The sequence below is a fragment of the Carex rostrata genome, chromosome 4, assembly GCF_964058835.1.
Source record: "Carex rostrata chromosome 4, lpCarRost1.2, whole genome shotgun sequence".
NCBI classification, from domain to species: domain Eukaryota; kingdom Viridiplantae; phylum Streptophyta; class Magnoliopsida; order Poales; family Cyperaceae; genus Carex; species Carex rostrata.
Genome location: NC_135921.1, coordinates 8,852,002 through 8,874,602, shown reverse-complemented (window position 1 = coordinate 8,874,602; position 22,601 = coordinate 8,852,002). Strand labels below are relative to the sequence as shown.

General features: G+C 36.2%; 3 protein-coding genes across 6 annotated transcripts; all 3 read right to left on the bottom strand.

The window, feature by feature from the left end:
• Positions 1–93: 93 nt before the first annotated feature.
• LOC144553090 (small RNA-binding protein 11, chloroplastic-like) lies at positions 94–1,362 on the bottom strand. The gene is made up of 4 exons (XM_078301170.1): positions 1,131–1,362; positions 792–860; positions 587–693; positions 94–364 (listed from the first exon to the last, which is right to left on the bottom strand). The coding sequence occupies exons 1-4, from the start codon at positions 1,294–1,296 to the stop codon at positions 251–253; spliced, it is 456 nt and encodes a 151-aa protein (XP_078157296.1). The 5' UTR covers positions 1,297–1,362; the 3' UTR covers positions 94–250.
• Positions 1,363–4,362: 3,000 nt separating this feature from the next.
• Positions 4,363–8,324, bottom strand: OTLD1 (OTU-like cysteine protease family protein). Of its 4 annotated transcripts, none has more exons than XM_078301166.1 (9): positions 8,154–8,324; positions 7,108–7,995; positions 6,714–6,875; positions 6,335–6,412; positions 6,001–6,079; positions 5,722–5,867; positions 5,558–5,623; positions 5,292–5,457; positions 4,363–4,790 (listed from the first exon to the last, which is right to left on the bottom strand). In XM_078301166.1, the coding sequence occupies exons 2-9, from the start codon at positions 7,780–7,782 to the stop codon at positions 4,537–4,539; spliced, it is 1,626 nt and encodes a 541-aa protein (XP_078157292.1). In that variant the 5' UTR covers positions 7,783–7,995; positions 8,154–8,324; the 3' UTR covers positions 4,363–4,536. The 4 variants fall into 4 exon arrangements, with proteins under 4 accessions (XP_078157292.1, XP_078157294.1, XP_078157291.1 ...); XM_078301168.1 differs by having other exon boundaries at positions 4,363–4,787; XM_078301165.1 differs by having other exon boundaries at positions 7,108–8,080; positions 8,154–8,320.
• A 6,599-nt stretch (positions 8,325–14,923) lies between these two features.
• Positions 14,924–18,935, bottom strand: ELM1 (fission ELM1-like protein (DUF1022)). Its single transcript, XM_078301164.1, has 10 exons — positions 18,571–18,935; positions 17,735–17,973; positions 17,536–17,632; positions 16,394–16,543; positions 16,161–16,287; positions 15,974–16,086; positions 15,807–15,870; positions 15,602–15,695; positions 15,405–15,513; positions 14,924–15,313 (listed from the first exon to the last, which is right to left on the bottom strand). The coding sequence occupies exons 1-10, from the start codon at positions 18,745–18,747 to the stop codon at positions 15,212–15,214; spliced, it is 1,272 nt and encodes a 423-aa protein (XP_078157290.1). The 5' UTR covers positions 18,748–18,935; the 3' UTR covers positions 14,924–15,211.
• Positions 18,936–22,601: the final 3,666 nt, after the last annotated feature.

The following is a 22,601-nucleotide window of genomic DNA, read 5'->3' as shown; positions in this document are numbered from 1 at the left end:
AAAAAAAATGCCTGTTAAAACGAAAAAAAGCAAATTCTTATATCAGTAAGTTTCTAATTGATGCCTAGAATGCATGAAAGAGTGCAACAGAGATTAAATCTCAAAGGTACATTATTCTATTTTCATACCAGAATCTCAAACTTCATAATAAACGATACCTCTTGACTTCTAAAATTCTCAAATCATTTACTTTTAAGCAGCAAAATATTATCTTTAATAAAACATCTATACTACAGTGCCAATTCATATATTAATCAACCTCCCAAGGCTTAGAGGGGCCCCTAGCTATAGGCCAGCCCTTCTGGCAAGTCGGTTTTGTCGTCGTCTTCGCCTTCTCAACATATATTACCCGGCCATTCAAAACCTGCTTAAATTAAATATCAACAATACATTTAACAAAAAACTAGTGAAAAAATAATAATAAATAAAACCCAACTAGGGCTTTTCAGTAAAGTTCCAACTTGCAATTTTGTAATTACCAATTTATCTAAAGAGCACACATCAGATGTAGACCTACAAATAAAAGGGTTTGTTTTTGTTTGGTACCAATCAGCATTTACTGGTACATGAGAAACTTTCCTTTTACCTTGCCATTCATTTCTGCTATAGCCTTTTGAGCTTCCTCCTCAGAGGCAAATTTAACAAAACCAAATCCTTTTGGTTTGTTCGTCGCTTGATCCATGACTAGTTTAGCTGAGAGAACAGTCACACTTTTAAAGGTTACTCGAGTTCAATAACAAAAAAAGGATAGTACAAAGTAATAAATAAATACAGGATTGACTAGGGACAACCTTCAATTACTTGACCAAATTGTGAGAAAGCTTCAGAGAGAGTATCCTCTGTTGTGTAGAAGGAAACCCCTGCAATCACTTTGTTATATCTTTATACAAAAATCTGGATATTAACAGAAAAGTATACCAATTTCGAAAATTGCATGACTTGACTTTAGGCGTCGGTTGGGTCAAGCAAAAGGTCGAACAGCTGACATGCAAACCTTTCTCGGAACATAAAGTCATAGACCTAATACGTAAACACATGCAATGATCCAATATGGCGTTTTGAAAAATTCAACTAGAAATATAAGATAGAATAATTGGGAAAATGAAAATAAAACGGGGTGGGGTCGACACCTCCAACAAAGAGCTTGTGAGCGATGCCTCTACACGAGACGAGCAGCGAAGGAAGAAGAAGAGAGCTTGGGTCGTGCTTAGGGTTTAGCCTACTGAATAGAAGAGAGAAGGAATTTCTTCCTCCCCAGGAAAAGAGAGATCCACCTCGGAACCTGAGAGCCGCCATTTTTCAGCTCGGGCTAGACCCAGACCCACGTACAATCGAGAATTCTCCTCTCATCGATCGGAGAGAATTAGAGCATCTACCAAATAATTCACTGAAATTCTAATTCTCTGAAATTATTTTCTCTTGTAATTTATTTACTGATGTGACAATTAAGAAACTCTAATTTTAGTTTCAGAGATGTGAGGGTTTAGAAATTTTCAAAAACAAAATTTCTAAAAATTAGTTAACAGTTATTTAGAAACTCCAAGAGTTTCAGGGATGTAGATTAGAGGTGCTATCGGGTCGGGTCGGGTCCGGGTACTATTATATTTTCACCCGGACCCTAAAAGTGTTCGGGTCCAAATTTCGATCCATATACTTATTTGTTTCAAATCGGGTCGGGTCCGGATCCGGATACCTATCTACCCGTAGATATTTCGGGTCCAGTCTTTCGGTTCCGAGTAGATAGATACCCGTAACTTGTTTGTGGATTATCGGGTCCGGTTCGGATACGGGGCGGTTCCGAATCCAGAGCGGGTATAGGTCACAACTCCAAAGTATTCGAGAAATTATTTACATTTAAATATAATTATAATTTCTTAAACATCTCATATAATAAATCATTACAATATAAATTAAAATCTACTGCAAAATAAAAATTATACTATTAATCATGTTTATAAATAATAAAATATATCATGCTACATAGCAAAATAAAAATAATAACTCTAAATTATTAGTTAGTTGTTGGTTGTTTGGAGTACTCATGGTGTAACAAAAAATATTGAATTCAGTTTTTTGTTAATAGCTTTTGAATTCATGAGGATGGAGGAGATATAATTTTTAGAAAGTAAAATATTAGAGATGATGATTTCCTTTTCTATAATTCAAAAAAATCTATGAATTGAATGTAATAGAAGAAAAAAGGTATAAAATAAGCTGGTTATATATGGAAGAATAAATTTGACAATTATGTGTCATGTGTCACATGTGTATAATATAGAACAAAAATTAAAGGGCTAGTTAAGGATGTAATTAAAGGGTAGTGTAAAACAGTAGCATAAATTTGGTTAAGTTTTATCAAATTATAGCTCAGCTGAAATATATTATCTAACACAAAAACTTGATGCAGAGTTATTAATATATATTTTATCGGGTATTTATACGGGTATCGGGTCAGGTCGGGTCCGGTTATGGGTCGGATAATTAAATGATACCCATATCCTACCCATTACAGTATCGGTTCCGGTTCGGATCCGGGTTGGATATTAAATTATTAATTTTGTATCCATATCCATAATTTAATCGGTTATATTTTTTAAACTATACCCTATCTAAATTAATCGGATCCGGGTCGGATCCGGTTCGGTTCTGGATCGGATCCGAGTAATCGGGTAAAAGTAACACCTCTAATGTAGATGCTCTTAGCTCATTGGATCCGCGTGCTAAAAAACAAGGAAGCAAATCTGCTGCGATCTTACAGGATAGCAGGGTTCTGCGATTCCAATTTTAACCCTTCATTTATTACATTATACGAATCTTAAAAGAGAGAGTTTTTATACACGGATCTTAAAATATATAAACGGTTGAGATTAGAATCGCAGAGACCCTGCGATCCTGTAGGATCGCAGCGGATTTATTTCCAAAAAACAAAAGCCTCCTTTTACTTCGGTTGGATTGTGCCACGTGTTGTGGTTTTTGGAACGTTAAACAGGCCGACCCAATTATTGTTTGGGCCCATAAAGAAAATTTGTCGAAGCCTTTTAGAACAGTTTCACAGCCTGGGCCCATGTTATTTCTAGAAGGAAGACAAGTGGGGATTGAAAACAAGTGTGCCAAGATGAATTTGTCCAGTCACGAAATAAAATCTCGACAAGTCTGGATTTGCATCTTGAAGCGCTTCTCTCTTTCTCTTTTCCAATTAGTAATTTTATTGGATAAGGCTTTTTTAGTTTCATGAAGAGTTGATGCGGTGTTGAGGCAATATCATGGCTGGAACAAAAATCCATCAGCTAGTACTAACACAAATGCCTTGTGAACACCTCTGTACCCAATGCTATATGGTTTCAAAAATATAAACTTGCATATTATATTTAACTAAATAATTAGGTCACAGTGCTACAGTTCAAATTCTGATTCGCAAGTTCTGCCCTACTAATTCAATCCGTTCAATATCAAATACTTACAAAATTTTGTTCGCAATTAGGGGTGACAAGAAAGCTCGTAGGTCGTAGCTCGTGGACTGATCGTGACTCGTATAGTCGTATCTGACTGGCTCGCTAACAACTCGTTTTTTAGTGGACCGAGCTATTAACGAGCTAGCTCATCTCTAGCTCGATCCAAAATTAACAAGTTTGACCTGGAGTCTAGCTCAGTCCAAGTATGAATTTGTGTGAATTTATTTTGTAAACTATGTTTGTATGAATTTGAAGATTTAGTATTTTAGTATGTATGAATTTAAACTTAATTTATGATAGTTGACTTTATATTATATTATCTAATACATTTGAATTTTTGGCCCACAAGCTTTCACAAGCTGACTCGGCTCGCTCATTGTCAAACAAGCGAGCCATGAGCCATTTCTTCAACTCGGATCCGAATGTTGGCTCGCTCGTTGCTAAAACAAGCGAGCCATGAACTTGTTCTAGCTCGAACCGAGCTGGCTCGTTGCCAGCTCTATTCACAATTAAATTCTATGTTTTTTAGATTTTCTTTTTACTAACTTCGGATTGAGAAAAATTATAATTAACCAATAATTTCTATCCAAGGCAAAAAATAGTTTAGAAAGTACATTTTTCATTTCTAATAAAATTTTAATATTAAGATTTCATTAATTGGTTTGCATCGACCAATCGATGACTCTAAAATTAGAGTTTGAAGTCGTAGACGGTAGACCCAACGGTTCAATGCTGTGGTGCTTGCGCCGTGCTAACAGTTCAATCAAACACCATTGCAATACCATTATACAAAACAAAACAAAAAAAAATCTTACTATAATCACATCACGGACAATTTTGGTGTCGATAAATCATAACCATCACCCAACAATGCAAAGATATCTGGAACACGTTTAACAACACACCAAAGTCAAATGGAATCTCGCATGCGAGTTGCTTTTATTTTCAAAAAGAAATAATAATATTAAACTGTTCCATAAAACAAAAGGTCTTTCTTAGATTAAGGGAAAAAATAAACGCTGATTAAGTTTACATTCCATCAACTAAACCACCTCCCATTTAATTTATAAATAATAACTGTAATTCACTCGGCAGCTTTCCCTTTCCTCCTATAACTCCCCCCGTGAGACGCGCCAGAGCTCGCACCTGTTTCCACTATATAACATATCATGGAATCAACGTCATCACCGAAAATGCTATATGCCTCAATGACTTGCATGTAAGTGAAACCCATGGCAAGTAAGAGTTGCATGCTTCCTGTCAGTACCATGTCAGGCAGCATTGCCTTGTTATGGTTATCTTCTCCCCTCTCAGCTGGCCTTGACGATCCTGTAACTGCTGTTGCCCAAGAAAAATCAGTATGTAAACTAATGTGTAGTAGCTAGGAGTGTTCATTGGATCCAGTTTATTTGGTTTTCAACCGAACCAACAAATTTTGCATTAAATGGTCTGGTCTTTCGGTTGAAATTGTTCGGTTCGGTTATTTTTGAATTACTTCAGTTTTTTATATTTGGTTCGGTTTAATCCTTTTATTTTGGTTCAACCAAACAAACCAAAATTTACTTGATATTTACTTGAATTACTTTATTTGGTTCAATTTTATCTCTCTTATTTCAGTTTCGACTGATATATATCTTGATAATTATTTCTATAATTATTAAAATGTATTTGGGTATGTATTGAGTTTTGACCTTTTGAAATTAAACCTCTTATTTAGGTTCAATTAAACAAAACAGAAATTTACTTCAGGTTTTTTGGTTTGGTTGTTATTCAGTTGAAAAGTTTAGTTATGTTAGTTTGACGGACTAACACCCCTAGTAATAGCATAAGTAGACTTACTGGTAGCAGAGGAGGATGGTTCTGCGCCACTGGAGGTAGAGGAGTCGCAAAAAGGGGGCTGCTGCTGCTTGAGGTACTCAGCACGGGACGCCTCCATGACCATACGTTCTATTTCCTTTTCTGTCAATTCCAGATCTGAGTAAAATCTTCCCTCAGCTAACAGGGCCTGTTATTTATTTCAAGAAAGGGTTTTATGAGCAAAGGAGTGGCCACAATTTATTTTATCGGGTGTGCATACTACTATTAATTTTCATTGAACTTCTTACATTATCAATCTGTTGCTCTTGCTGGGCTTTAATGGCAGCCTTTATTTGATCCCTATCAGCATTTACCTGTTTACAAATAAAGCAGAAGGATCAATAAGTGACTAAATCAGAAAATTATTAGATCAGAGCTAGCATTATTGTAGAAGAAAAGAAAAGAAAAATACCCCTCTGAGACTGCTAAAACCAAGGCCAGCACCAGTTGTCTGCCGGCGGGGGTCCACAAGAGAGTTGTAATGATTGCCGTGATGGTAACTAAGCCTAATTGGAGGTGTATCTGTGTTATAGCTCCCTTGAAATATATTAATTGGCTCTGCAATTATGCACAGTAAGTAAACATTATAAGATGCAATTGTGCAGAAAAGGTACATAAACTGCATTATAAGATATTCTAGAAATCTTTGACAGAGTGAAACAGGAGAAAGGAAAAGGTTAGAGGTGAGGACCAGTGCTGTAGGAGTAGATGTGGATCGGACGATTATACATCTCCGCAAAAGCTTGTATCTCCATGTTGTTTCCATATACCTGTTCTCAAACATATCAAATCAATTCAACGGACATTAATATATTCATGACAAAAAATGGTGTATTAGTTAAATAGTATAAATATGATTTCATCAACCATTTGTGTTTATATATCTATTGTTACTGTGGATGCATGTTTGCGATGACAGTGAGGTGGTGGTTCCATAACCTGACTTGTATATAATTAATACTAATCATTTAAATCATTTGGCATATTTGGTGATAGTAAATATCATAATTGATGAGACAGCTAACCTTATCTCTTCTTTTCCTCTTGCAGTAGGATGTAAAACTTTCAGTTATGAATTGAGAAAAATGATCCCTTTCCCTTTCCTACATAACAAAAATAACAGCAAACACATCAACGATCAGAGTGAAAATTTGTAATTTGAAATAGGAAATTAATAGAATCACAAAAGACAATGATTCTGTATTACAACTGAGTACTGACAATAAGTAACAACAAATTAAAACAGGAAAAGAAAGATTCCATAACATCCATATAACCAAAAGCAGAAAGAATTTTATATACTTCATAATTACAATGATTGAAATTCATGATGGTGCATAAGCCCCATGGTTGATGTTGAGAAAAATAAAAAAATAGAAGTAAATAATTGAACAAGAAGCATACCATATAGTCTACACACATCTGTCTAGCCATATCATAAGCTTCTGCATCACCGTAAACTTGATCAGCAACCGCACGAAACAAACAATTGCCGTCCTTTAACATTCTTCTTATTTCAAATCCTTTTGCCCGTCTTAACTCCAGCTCAAACAAGTGTTCTCTCTCCTGAATGCATGATGTCAAAGCTTAATTTTAGTGATAGAGCATTTACTAAATATGCTACCTTAGAAGTTCTCAGACATTATTTCTAGATGCTCTCCATCACTTTATACATAGATTGGAAGAAAAGGGGTATATAAATCATTTCTTTTTTGTAGAAGTAATGTCAAAGTATGATATTGTTCATGGTTAGAAAAATAAATAGACAAAATCTCAGTAACAATTCAAAACAACTTACAGCATCATAATTATTGGATGGCATATAACAAGGTCCTTGCTCATCGGCACTGTTATAACCATCACTCTCTGCAATTGACCTGGGAGAAGCTGGGTTGGACCCGGAACCTGACGACCTAGATGACAGCAGAGGCCATGCACCTGATCTTCTAGAAGAACCAATCCTCACACTGTTATTTAAACCACCTGAACCCATTCTTCTCAAATTATTGCTGTTGTTATTGTTATTGTTAGTGTTATTGTTGTTGTTACTGTTCCCTTGAGTGGGCTTTGGGGGTGGTAGTGGCGGTGGAGGCGGGTATGCTGCAGATCCGATAACTTGTGGAGAACCGGTGCCCATTTGACAAGATCCAATTTGTTCAGAATTATCACTCAGTCGAATCATGCTAATAGCTTCAGTCACCAAAGAAGAATCTGCTGACTCATCTGTCAAAGGTTCGTCTGGATTTTCAACCAATAGTTCATCACTTTTTGATTGTTTCTCATCCGAAAACTGCTCTGACAATTCAACTGATACCGAATTATCTTGAAAATTGGCATCTTTGTCTTGTTCTTCGTCTCTAGAAATAGAAGAGGCAGCTTGTGCAGTAGTACTAGGCTGAGGCAGTGAAGGAGGAGCACGGTTCGGATTGGATGAAGACCCACCCGACCCACGAGGAACAAAAATACGAGTCATCTTATCTTCCCTTTAAGGTGCAATAACTTCTTTCAAGAACTAAGAAATTTATCAAAGCAGCATCCTTTCTCTATAAACCTTAGGTGGCAGTTTCTCTATAAACTCATGGTACCTTTGTCTCTGGTTCTGACCTTGGGAGAAATGATACCAACCACCCAACCAACCGACTCGTCGCCTCCGAGCAAGCTGGACTCTTTTCCTGGTGCTATAAACCTATGCAGCATCACCTTGTCAATTCTCATACCCTTGTCACAAAAACCTAGCTTAGAGACTTTATACAACTCCCACACAGAATACCCTGTCAAAACCCTAAATCAACAAAGCAAGAAAAGAAATCCGGAAATAAATGAAGCAATTTGATGGGCGATTACCTTGAGACTAGTAGTTTCGAAGGACGATCGAGATCAATTAATTGCTAATTAATGGGAGAATAAGGGTTTGCACTTTCCTTCTTATATCGGGTGGAGAGAGAAGAAGAGTGGGTGGGGTCTAGAAAATGCAAAGACAGAGACTCGAGAGACAATTAAAAGAGATCAGAGATTGGAAAAAGGAGAGGAGGAAAGAGGAAAGAAAATGGAGAAGCTCTTTTCTTCCCCTGTCACACCTACCATCCTTTTATACGCTCTTATACGCAAACTCTGATTTGTTATTGTATTACTGGCTAACTTCGGATTACTCATACACGTGTAAATGTCATGGCTGAGTGTAGAATTGCCACGTCAATTATGTCCTCCGCATTATTTGGTCATGTTCTAAAGGCAACATAGGGATTGTAACCAGCACGTGTAAGTATAAAAAGGATGGAATGTGAATTGCGTGATATTTTTTTCTCTGCTGCTGTAGTCTTTCTTATTAGAATGATGACCTAGTTTACCTAATTGGCTTAGTTCTTTCGCACAGAGAAAACGGGCTAATTTTGTAGAAGATCTAAATCGGCCGGCCGACGCTTATATTTAGGCTTCGCATCGGCCGGTTTAATCGGTGGAAACAATATTTGGATTCTTTCTAACACTTTGATGTAACAGATTACCGAAAAAATAACTGACATGCGGGCCCCATGGAGTCCATAGTTGTGATCTCGTGGATCTTCGCTGTTCTGTCTGTGCTACAGGAATTATTGCGCAGATTCGGTACAGAGAATCATTGCTCACGAAAAGGGAAATAGATTAAATAAATGAACCTCATGTTGTTCGTTCGCTTCATTGACTGTCAAGTGTCAACTAATTATTTATGTCTCTTAAAAAAAATATATAATTTATTCATTTTCATTTTTTATGGGACTGCATTTATTAAACGGACTGTTCAGGTATCATATTTTTTAGGATAATTATAATATTTTTCACCTATCTATCATCCATTCATCTCCAATTAACTAATTTTCTAAACTATAACTATCATTTCTAATAACCTTTATTTATTTTATCTTTTTCTCTTCCTCTTCCACCTTCATCTTCTTCTTTCATCTCTCTCTCCCACTTCCACTTCCACCTCCGCTTCCCTCTTCCACCTATGCCTCCACCTTTCTCTCCCACCTCCACCTCTGCCTCTACCTCCCTCTTCCACCTCTCTCATCTCTACCTCCCCCTCTCCCACCTCCTCTTCCGCCTCCGTTTTTCCATCGATAAACTTTCTCTCTCACCCACCTCGAAATAGTAAATACGATAAGCTCCCTCCCTCTCATACCTCCACCTCCGCCTCTGCCTCCATTTTTTCCATCTATGCCTGCAGCTCCCGCTCCAACGGACATTCTGCCGGAGATCATCTGTCACTCCATCCCAATCAAGCACGTCTCTGCCGGGATTGAATACTTCGACATGTATGAATGAATACTTCAACGTGTATGAATGAATACTTGAGCACACCTCTGCCGAGTCAGATCCACTATTGTCGACTGTATCAAAATATTTTTGTATCTGTGGATGCAATTAATCTCTTTCATGTCTATATTATCTTTCCTCATAAAGTAGAGAGTTATTTGCAAATAACAAAGCTTTATTAATTATGAATTAAGCCACTGTGTACTAAGAAATGATATTAAAAAAATTGAAAAAAAATAGAGGTATACGAATGAATACTTCAATGTGTATGAATAAATACTTAATATCTTAAGTATAAATATTTGCGTGACAAGATATGAATACTTGTGCAACGGATAACTCAAAAATATGTCATTATGTATCTCATTTGAAAGATAAAATTGTGTAGAAAACATTCGTGATTTTAGATTTGCAAAATTCCTCATAAATCATCAGAAATATTGTTTAAATTGAACAGAGAAACCATCTCTAAAAACGTGTAAAAAATGGATAAGTGATGTGTCCATTTTTTGTATTTACACTTGTACGACAGGATGAATACTTTCACGATGAGATATGAATATTTGCGTGATGAGATATGAATACTTGTGCAATGGACAACTCGAAAGTATGTCATCATGGATCTCATTTGAAAGATAAAATTGTGTAAAAAATATTTGTGGTTTTAAATTTGCAAAATTACTCACAAATCATCAGAAATATTGGTTAGATTGAGCGGGGGAAAAAAATCACCTGTAAAAACATGTAAAAGACGGATGAGTGATGTGTTAAGTTTTTATATTTGAACTTGCATAATGATGATTAATACTTTCTCGATGAGGATGAATACTTGTACAATAAACAACTAGAAAAGTATGTCATCATGGATCTCATTTGAAAGATAAAATTATGTAGAAAATATTTGTAGTTTTAGATTTGCAAAATTCCTCACCGGACATTAGAAATATTGATTACATTGAACGGAGAAAAAAAAACCACCTCTAAAAATGTGTCCAGTTTTTTTTTTAAATACTTGATATTTATGAATATTCGATGTGTTATATATATGAATATTTAATGCATTATAGATGAATACTTGTGCGAGTCAGTTGTAAAATCTTTTAAATATTAGATGGTCTCCAAATAGTAAGTGATCCCCTAACTAGTTAGTAGTTATTAAAGTAATTAATGACTGGAAGATAAATGAGAGATAGTAAGTGATCCCCTAACTAGTTACCCTTCATTAAGTATTTTCTTTAAAAACTGATTCTTTCTTTCTCTCTTACCACATAACTTTTTTTCCTTAAAAGTTATATTTTATAAAGTAAGTTATTATGTTCAAAATCTATTTCTATGTCATATGTTATTATATGATTTATTTCTTTAGAAGTTACACTAACATAATAAATATTCTTTGTTTATTTTTATTAATTGAATCTTTAAGATTTTTTAAGAAAACTACAACAGTGAATGGTTGTATTATATTATTAATTTATCATCATTGTATTTATCAATTTTTTTTATAACTTCACAATTTTTTTAACAATCTACAATAAAAAAAAAATGTTTTGTCACTTAACATTTTATCCACTTTTTTGGATGGACTTTTTTCAATACGATACTGAGAACTTTTGGAATATTTTATCAATTTAAGTTTAATGCAAACAATTTATTAATTTTAGCATGATTGATGTAATTTTTTATTGTAGTGTTTTGTTGTACTTTTAATTTATTATTTTAATTATAAGTTGAATGTTAAAATTAATTATGATAATTTAAATTCAATATGTTTTTTATATAAGTAATCATGTCATTTTTTAGTGAATTTTGCACAAAAATGGATAAAATGTTAAGTGACAAAACAATCTTTTTTATTGTAGATTGTTAAAAAAATTGTGAAGTTATAAAAAAAATTAATATATACAATGATGATAAATTAATAATATAATACAACCATTCCCTATTGTAGTTTTCTTAGAAAATCTTAAAGATTCAATTAATGAAAATAAACAAAGAATATTTATTATGTTAATCTAACTTCTAAAAAAATAAATCATATAATAACATATGACATAGAAATAGATTTTGAAAATAATAACTTACTTTATAAAATATAACTTGTAAGGAAAAAAAAGTTATGTGGTAAGAGAGAGAGAATCAGTTTTTACTTTTTAAAGAAAATATTTAATGAAGGGTAAACTTGTCTATATCATAAAATAGTTTGATTATGTTGTGTTAATAAAATACTTTGTTGTTTTAATATCATCACCCGATAGCTAGGTGCTCCCTTTTTTTTATTTAATCAAAATTAGATTTCTAAAAAAGTTTGAAAATCTCCTCTGCTGTGTATTTTAAATGAGCGTCCCTTCTTCATTTCTGCTCGGTAAATTTTCTTCGATTTTCTAGATTTTATTCAGGATCTTCTGTGGCGTCCTTATGAAGAACGTTGTGCTGTGAATCAAACTCATCAAAGAAACCGATCCAAAGGACAATTGTGCTTAGAACAAAAGTCCTATGATAGTTAGTTAATCAAAGATCGAGAGTTCGATTCATCCTCACAATTTTGTAACTTCTGCAAAGATTTTTAAAATAGAGATTTGTGCTAGATTAAAAATGATATACATATCTTATTCAACACGGTAGGGTCGTAGTCGATCTGAATTCTCCGGAGCTGAGCTCTCCAATTATTTACAAATGGAGAGATTCCGTACTAGAGAGAAAACAGACAAATTTTTAGGAACAGGACTGACTCTGTGGTGAGTCATTTACAAGTCATGCAACCAAAGTCCAATAATAAAGAAAAAAAGAAAACATAAAGTAGCGCAAAAAGGAAAAAGTAAAATGCATCGTCTCACATCTACAACGCCACAAAAAGCCAATAATACAATCATCCAAAGTGAATCCACGGAGAAACAAAAACTAGTGGTGCTTATTTTTCATAAAAAATAGAGTACACTTTTTAGATACCTCTATACATGAACAGCTCCAAGCGGATTAAAAAAGTGCTGAATTACCCGAGAAATAAGCTGTTTTGTGTTTGCTGCTTACTTTCGGATTAATTTTAAGTGCCGCTGAAACATGGAAGCGCGGGCGGACACAGGATTTTTGTCAGAGCGGGGCAATAATCGGATGCAAATAACTTATCGGATTCAAACCCAATAGCTTATCGGGTACAATTCAACATAACAAAAAAAAATACCAATCAATATAATAAAAATCCTAAATTACTTGAAAAAAATCAACAATTCAATATTTATAGGGAATTTGAATTCAAAAAAAATAAAAAAATAAAAAAATTTTGGTTCAAATAATTTTCGATATTTGGGATCAGCGCCTATTTGGGCTCAGCTAATTTGTTTCGCTCAGAGTTTATATGAGCGTCGTTCCGTCTATTATAATCCCAAAATGGGCTACAGAGAGGCAATTTGAATTCCAGGGAGGGGCAGAGGTCCGAAAAGCAGATTTTTAGCACTATTTTTGAAAATCCAGCGGGGGGCAGCTGACCCTCCTGTGCTACAGTGGGTCCGCCCCTGAAAGCGCCTGCCATTAACTCTCATAATCTATCCAATCTGAGAATTAGGATTTTGAATGTTGTGTTTGAGAAAAGGGCCAAGTTTCTTTTCATTTTCCGATTTCATTTTTTTTCCGGAGAGTGCATGAATTGGCTCTTTTCTATTATTATAACTTGTGATAATAATTTTTATTTTCGGTGGAAATGGCCGTAGGCTATTATGATAATTTCTCATTGACAACCTCTGAAAATTTACTCACAAATAGCATTACACTAAATATTCAACTATTGATATTTATTTATTTTAAATTTCTAGAACAAATGAAGAAATCAGATATCTCTTAATATATAAAATATTCGGTAATATATGTCATAACAAAGTTAAAAAAAAGTTTACATTTATAATTAACATTTAAATATTTTAAATTACTATTCAAAAAGACTTATTAAATTACACTGCAGCTGTAATAAATATATGATGCAGGATCTTCGGCAAATAAATATAATATAATTTAAAACTGCCAATATTAAAAGGCACAATCACACAAGCATATCCAAAAAGGAAATATTCGTATTTTTTAAGTTACAGTGTATTTATTCATCAAAGATATTGTATTTATTATCATTATAATGTAACTAATAAGTCTGATCAAATAGTAATCTAAAATATCAAAAAGTTAATTACAAGACGCAAACAAAAATTACTTCGCCATGACATAAATTTAGAAATGATAATTACTAGAAAAAATAAATTTGGTTAATTTACTTGTTTCATATAGGTGAATTTTCTCTTTAGTATATAAATAACCAAACTTTTATTCCGTTACGAACAGTATATAAATAAAAATATCTAATTAAGCTATCTTCTTTTATAATTTTAAAAACAGTAAATATCAAAATTAAACATGTTAGATATTTGATAATTTAATCTTTTTGTAACGGTAATAAGTATAAGACCAGCGACGACTAATTTTTAAAAGCTTTTGGTGAAAAATTATCATAATTTATAATAATAAAAAAAGCCAATTCAGACATCCAAAAATTTCAATTAAAAACTAGCTCTGAGATGCTAGTCTACGTCTCTACGACATCTCTGCATACGAGAAACGCTGTACTCTTAACAGTCCTGTTATTTTGATTAATTACCATTACAAAAAAAGATAATGGCAACTGAAGGCGCCCAATGGTTTTATTGTAAATGTGTCTGCCATACGTGTACAGTTACAGACTACGAGTACTTGTAAAAAGGAGCATGCAAGTATGCAACCCTCGTGATGAACCTGTTATTCTCATCCCCATCATTGATCTTTATCGAGATTCGTGCATGAAAAACTTATTTCTCTGAGTCGTACATGAAAAAGTTTGAATGGTTGTGATCGGAATAACAGGTTCCTATCATTCCTTTGGAATAACAGCAGATTTCTTTCCGCTCATCAAACGTATAACTCTGTACAAGTTATTCGATCAAAATGGGGCTTTATAAAAAATTAAATTCATATATGATTAACATATATTTTTTTTCATCTATTTCACACTGGTCTGGTGCGTTCCTAACTTCCTATTAATTAGTAAGTCACGAACAAAAGAACAAAAAAAATTACAACAAGCTAAATCGTCTTTATAAGAATCAGCGCCAAGTTCGAGAACTCCACTCTCCGGTCTCAGAAAAAATGTTTAGCATGTAAACCTTTACCCAAAAACATTTCTCCTTGAAATCTGAACAAAATCACACAACAGTAGGTTATGTACAAACTAACACATTTCAATTTACACAAAAAGCACAATTTCAGTTGTACGACGTACTGACATAGATGAAAATAATAACGAGGCAAGATAACAAAACATTGCTGTAAAGCCAGGTAAAAAAACAACATCAACCCCCCAAAATTTGTGGGAAAAAACTCCGATTTTACAGCTAGGCACTTCCGGGTTGCAAAGTAGCAGGGCATTATTCTTTGGCAATCCACCAGATAGATTCAAACTGAATATGAAATTCTGTGAATGAGCAAAACTATAAACTATCTCACTTTTTTTGAAACAGAACAAAAATAGAAGTTAGAACATAAAAAAGAACAGCAGCATTGCCTTTTCTGTATGATTTTATATTTTTACAACTGTCTGTCTATCGCCCAATGGACCATCCTCTCTCAGCAACGAATTCACGAACCCTTAAAGCTACCTCCACCGCATCATTTAGAGGTGGATAGCTCCAGCTATTTGAAATCTAGAACCAACAAACATGAAAAAGGCTATGTAAAGATAAAATAGTAAGATTAAAAATTAAAGGAGACATAAAAAGAGATTGAAGGCCATACATCCTCTAAGCCGGTGAAAGGACGAACAACTCCTCTCTCACGGAGGTTTTTGTGGAACTCTGTGAACTTCCATTTGCAATGCTCGGTTCCAATTACATACACAGGTTTCCTACATGAATGATATTCAATATGCAAGGACGAACTGTAAATGAAAAAAAAAAAAGAGAATGAATAAAAGAGGGCGCCGGCATAAATACCCAGTACTGCATGCCTCGCTTAACATACTGATCGAGTCGGCTGTGACTACAAATGCATCACCCCATGCTAGATGACCCATATGCGGGTTTGGATCTGCCATCCAAATACACACAAAAAAAATAAAAAAAAACACCTTAGTTTACTGGCAACTAGAATCCAAGTAGCTAAATTTCCATAAATACTTTTAGTAATACTGCAAGTTACCTTGTCCGTCCCAGACATATATCTTGGGGTGAGTACCGAGCTCTTTTGTGATAATATCTGACACCTGAGTAACAACACAAATCAACGACACTCATAAACCCTATGAGAAATTCATCACCAATTGCGCCGAAAAATGATACAGATTTAAGATGAGACCTGATTTGTACCTTTTTTGGGGTTCTTCTAGAGAACGAGATTCTGACGCTTCCACATGTTTTGAGGACATTATGTAGCGATGCCACAAGCTGCTTTGCCAGATCTGCTCCGTATTTGCAGTTCTCTGATACATCAGTTAAAGAACGTCAAATAAATTGATCCAATTTACAAAAAAAAAGGATGAGGTGAATTAATTACTAGTGGGCCCTCCGATGTTGACAATGAGCAAAGGTTTAGGAAGAGGGTCAAGTTCGTCATGCCAGGCCGTGGCAGCTACACGTAGAGCAACCGGATCTGCCTGGTGTAGCGCTCCTAACGTCAGAACCTTAATCATTTCGAATATTTTACATAATATGTGAGTTACATAAGAAGAATTTGTCTAATATATTATATTAATTTGTTATGTGGTACATAAAGCGAGAGAAGTGTACCACATTTGGACCAGGGGGTTCCTGTGGGGTTACCCATCTTCTGAAAAAACGAGGGATTTCATTCTGTCCACTTGCTGTCAGTGCATAATAGTCATGCCGAGGTGTCACAACCAGGTCAAATCTGTTGAGTTGTGTCCTTGGATGTTGTATCTGAATTAGTAAATTGTACGAGCATTCAAAATTAATACGACGAGTCATTTGCCCCATAATTCCATTTGAATTAGTTACCATGCCCAGTAATATGGGTAACAGTAAGATTTTCCAGCCTGAACTCAGTAGGTAACAGTTGTGTTTGACCATCACCCCATGTGGTTATCAAATGCAATAATTGAGCATATGTAACCATATTTTCACCAATCTTTCCGTTTCGTGAAAATTTCATAAACTTGGCTGGTATTACATACACCATGCAGTCTTGTTAACAATACTAACATGAGCATTTCACCGGAAGTGGTAACAATTCAAATTGGACATTAAAGTCTATAAGAGTGATCCAAGCCGTTTAATGTATTCTACTAATCGACATTTAGTAGGATAACAAGTTTCATGATTTTTATAAGTATTGTCCCAACACTGGATTAATTAGAAATTGCTAAAAACTAAGAATTAGCAATAGATTATACATCGGATTGCAGAAAGAAAAACAAAGCGATCCAATTAATTACAAATAATCGCCCATAGTAGATAGATAGGGATGAATTTTCATTGCAGTTATGCATTTATCATCAATTAATAAAAAAATCATTTTGTCCCGTTCGATAATCCTCTTTTTCCCTTCGTCCGATGGATGCAATAAAAAATTGTAAAAAATAAAAAAGACTTGCCAGCTGCCACCCTACTAAATGTCAATCTGTAGAACACATTAAATGTCTTGGATCACTTAGACGGATTTCAAAATGTCCGATTTGAACCACTAGCACTTCAGGTGAAAATGCTAATGTTGGTATATTAATAAAACACTATTCGTGGATTTGTTTTTATATAGGGAAGCACATAAACTGAACTTTCTAATACAGTACAACAACAATCTCCTTACACCATTACCAGGAACCTATAGTGAGTATGTGACTACAAAGTCAGTCGTGATAAGTACCATCCTATTAGACAACAGAAGCACAGTCAGCGATTAATAATAAGTGTACCTGGATGACAAATACATTCTCGGGTGCTAAGCGCCTTATAGAACTAGATATTGAGACGGTGTCTCTTCCACATGCAACCACCAATGTGGGGCCCTCCCTGGAATCAAGCAAACTCTACTTAAACCATGCACCTCACAAAACTCTAGCACAGTGCATAGACACATGTGTGCAGAGAGAGAGAGAAAGAGAGAGAGCTCACTTGTCAAAAGTTTCACGTGCAAGGGAGGCGATCTTTCTAGAATCGGCTTCTAAGATAGATGACAGGCCGATTGACCCACTAGCATGAAATGTAGAAGGCACGACTCTCTTCCCTTGGAGTACCAAACCCACTCTTGATCTGCCCAGTAACTGCTGAAGAATGTGGTATACTATCTTATGTAAGGAAAGAGGCAACCAGTGCAGCCACTCATTAATTCCTCCACTCGGTCTAGTCACACGCTTCATAAGAAAATATATACCTAATTATTATCTCAAGGAAGTATACCAAATGGAACATCTTAAATAAAAGAGTAAAATATGTGCTGTCTATTTTGTAATAGTTTCTAAAGTTCACAATTCCCGCCTTGGTCTGTAACAATCTATTACCATTTTGGCTACTAATTCCAATACATTTGAGGAATTTGTATTGGAAATAAAATGATGCTTAAAGACATAAGATTTCACAGCAGAAACAATAAAGAGTGGTCGTCAATCCAGTTATTGATAAAACAGGAAAATGTTTACCAGAAACATAATGACCCTCAATTACTAAGAGAAGCTAACACCGTTTTATACGAAAAGATGTGAATATTAATAAGCAATAACCAATAAGGCATAGTATTATATATTTATATGAATATATAAGTGTGGGTTGCATGCTGGAAAATACTGTTACTAAACCCCAAAGAAATTTGCAATTCCCAAATCTATTTTAAAAACAGAAGGTTATTGAGACAGAACTGACATTATCTTGTGGAGACGATGATGATTTTAACCACCTAAAACAAACAAATCGAAGTGCACTTGGTACAGAGATAAGCAGAATAGAGAACTTACGTAGATGGTCTGTCTATCAGAAAGACCGAGTGCACGAACCAATCCCATGCACTGGCTCTCAGCTCCGGCGAACCCATTTCCAATCACCACCGCTCGTCTCACAACATTCGCACCGCCTTCGAATATCTGCGGCATCCCCGCCCCGCTAGGTGGCTCCGGGAGCCTTATCGGTCTCATCTTCTCTTTTCCTTAATAGGCTAAATTTCGAGCCAATTCTTTGCTTTTCTCTAGATTCAAACACTATGCATCGGCTTAGGGTTAGGGAAATACCAAATTCGATATTTCCTCTGATCGTTTGTTTATTCGTGTTTTGGTTCTAACTATTTTTCTGCTTGCGAATTTGTAGAGAAATCGGTATTCCAATTTTTTTTATGTTTTCTCTTATATTTTTTGTGAATTTGTAGGGAATTTCGCGGCTGCTTTTTTGGTGGGGAGAACTGAAGAGAAGTGTTGAGACCCCGAGTCACTTTTGCATGAACCGAAAGCACTGATTTTACGAAAGACCGTTATGAAACTATTTGCTACAACAATTTGAGCGAGGTCTACACGTTCCTGATCCAGGCGTATGCAATTATTCGCTGATGGGACCCACAATGCTTAGGCAGGACCGCTCTGTGGCAGCTTGCTCGCTTACCGGAAACGCAGTCGTCAGAGGTAACTCAAATTTTGAGTTTAAATCGGGACCGTTCGATCAGAAAACCGGTCAATCCAGAAGAGAGAGAATGAACAGACTTTTCTTAATATTCGTCCCAGAGCAGAGACGATCCCGATCTAAACTCAAAATTTCAGTACCTCAGCCCTCAGGTAACTCAACATCTCACAATCTGACAATTGGACAGGGCGAGGCAGACCGGAGGCCGCCGGAGCTTATGAAGTAACTCATATTTTGGAGTCTGGTTAGTAGGATATTAGTGTCATTTTAGTTAATAGTACTAATATGAAAATCTATCAAGTCGATTTCAAATGAAGAATTCAAATCGTTCAAATCGAATTACTTCATTAGTTATGTGTTTGGATGTAAACTGTTAGGTTTTCAAGGGTTTGAGAAGAGGAAGAGAGTAAGAGACAGAGACAACTGAAAGTGATATTCTGATTAGACTTAGTTCTCTCATGACAAGAGACTACATATTAAAGATACAAAGCCCAATGGGCCCGAATAGCAATTTGGGTCAAAACATAACAATCTCCACCTTGAACCAAATTGCATCTAAAACAAACTAAAAACATAAAGCAAATGCATAAAGCAAACATAAAGATACACTAGCAACATGCTAGAAACAAAACTAGCTCAAACTAGCTAGAAACAAACCGACACCAAACTTGAACAAAGCTTGAACTTTGCAATTGGAAGAGGCTTTGTGAGCATATCGGCCGGATTCGACTCGGTACCAATCTTCTTCACGGCAACCTTGCCTTCCGAGATCACATCTCGAACAAAATGGTACCGAATGTCAATGTGCTTTGTTTTCTCATGGTACATGCGGTCCTTGGTCAAATGTATCGTGCTTTGGTTGTCACAAAACACCGTAATAGGACCCTCGAAAGAAAACATCTCACCAACAAATGCCTTGAGCCAAATAGCCTCCTTAATAGCCTCAGTAATTGCCATGTATTCGGCCTCGGTACTTGAGAGTGCAACAGTGGCTTGAAGTGTAGACTTCCAACTAATTGCACAATCTCCAAGGGTAAAAACATAACCCGTCAGAGAACGCCTCTTGTCTAAATCACCCGCAAAATCCGCATCAACATAACCCGTTAGTGCCTTGCAATTACCGAACTCCAAACGAGCATCAATAGTACCCCTCAAATAGCGGAAGATCCACTTTACCGCTTCCCAATGCCCTTTCCCGGGACAAGAGAGATATCTACTTACCACACTAACAGCTTGAGCAATGTCGGGTCGAGTACACACCATCAAGTACATGAGACTCCCGACTGCACTCGAATATGGAACCTTTTCCATATATTTCTTCTCAGCATCAGATTTTGGGCTTAAAGCGGCCGAAAGCTTGAAATGCGCCGCAAGAGGTGTTGAAACAATCTTTGCTTTCTCCATGCCAAAACGGCGTAGCACTTTCTCGGCAAAACTCTTTTGTGAAAGAAACAACTTTCTTTTGGACCTATCCCTTGTGATCTCCATCCCGAGAATCCTTTTGGCGGCCCCCAAATCTTTCATCTCAAATGCCGAACTTAATTGCTCTTTCAACCTCCTAACTTCTTTCAAGTTTGAGGATGTAATCAACATGTCATCCACATAGAGCAACAAGTAAACAAAATCCCCACCATCCAACTTCTTGAAATAAACACAACTATCATAATTGGAACGATGGAAATCAATACTCACCATAAATGAGTCAAATTTCTTGTACCATTGCCGCGGTGATTGCTTAAGGCCATAAAGGGACTTCTTCAAAAGACACACACGATCCGTCTTTCCCGTAACCTCAAAACCCTCCGGTTGACTCATGTAAATTTGCTCTTCCAAATCACCATGCAAGAAGGCGGTTTTCACATCCATTTGCTCTAACTCCAAATCCTTCATTGCCACCAAAGAGAGCAAAACTCGAATGGAGGTATGCTTTACTACGGGAGAAAATACATCATTGAAGTCCACACCTTGGACTTGGCTATACCCTTTAGCCACAAGCCTTGCCTTGTATCGAAAATCCGTGGGGTTTGAGCCATCAGTCTTCCTCTTAAACACCCACTTGCAACCCACAATCCTCTTACTACTAGGAGGCTTCACAAGAGACCAAGTCTCATTTTGTTGCAAGGATTGTAACTCTTCATTCATAGCAGCGACCCAATTGGCCGCATCCTTGGAAGAAATGGCTTCCTTATAGGAAGATGGCTCACAATACTCCACATCCTCTGCAATCGCTAAACAATAAGCAAAGTCGGAGTATCCATACCTTGTAGGTGGTCGAATTTCTCTTCTAGCTCGGTCCCTTGCCAATGCATATGGTTGTGCCTCTTCTTGGCCTTCATCTAAATTGGCATCATCATGTGAGATCGCATCATCACCTTCTTGGACCGGTTCCTCAAACTCCACCTTCTTCTCAACCTTCTCATTCTCCTTAATAGTCGGCTCAGGTGCAACATCATTTGCCTTCAACATTGCCGACTCATTGAAAATGACATCTCTCGAGATAAGGAATTTGGATGATTCGGGACACCACAACTTATACCCCTTCACATTTTCGGGATACCCAACAAAAACACACTTCTTTGATCTAGGCTCCAACTTTCCTTCATTCACATGTGCATAAGCGGGACAACCAAACACCCTCAAATTTGAATAATCGGCCGGCTTACCCGACCACACTTCTTCGGGTGTCTTCAATTCAATTGAAGTGGTAGGAGATCGATTCACCAAATAGCAAGATGTGTTAATGGCTTCCGCCCAAAACTCCTTACCCAAACCCGCATTTGAGAGCATACTCCTAGATCTCTCAAGCAGTGTCCTATTCATCCTTTCTGCAACACCATTTTGCTGAGGAGTATGAACCACTGTCTTATGCCGAACAATCCCTTCGGCCTTACAAAAATTATCAAACTCACGGTTGCAAAACTCCAAACCATTATCGGTTCTCAACCTCTTAACTTTTCTCCCCGTTTGGTTCTCCAAAAGTGACTTCCATTCTTTGAAGGTGCGAAACACATCACTTTTCTCTTTCAAGAAATAAACCCAAACCTTCCTTGAGAAATCATCAATGAAAGTAAGCATGTAACGAGAACCATTACCTTTGGAAGGCTCACGAGAAGGTCCCCAAAGATCCGAATGGATATAGTCTAATGTTCCCTTGGTCGAATGAATGGCCGTGGAGAAGCTCAACCTCTTATGCTTGCCAAATACACAATGCTCACAAAACTCCAAGTTGCCCGTGCATTGGCCACACAACAAGCCTCTCTTGCTCAAAATGGTCATTCCTCGCTCACTCATATGCCCCAATCTCATATGCCACAACTTTGTAGCATCTGCATCCGAGATAGTACCCGAACGCGCAATGGCGGCCGAGCCCGTGACCGTG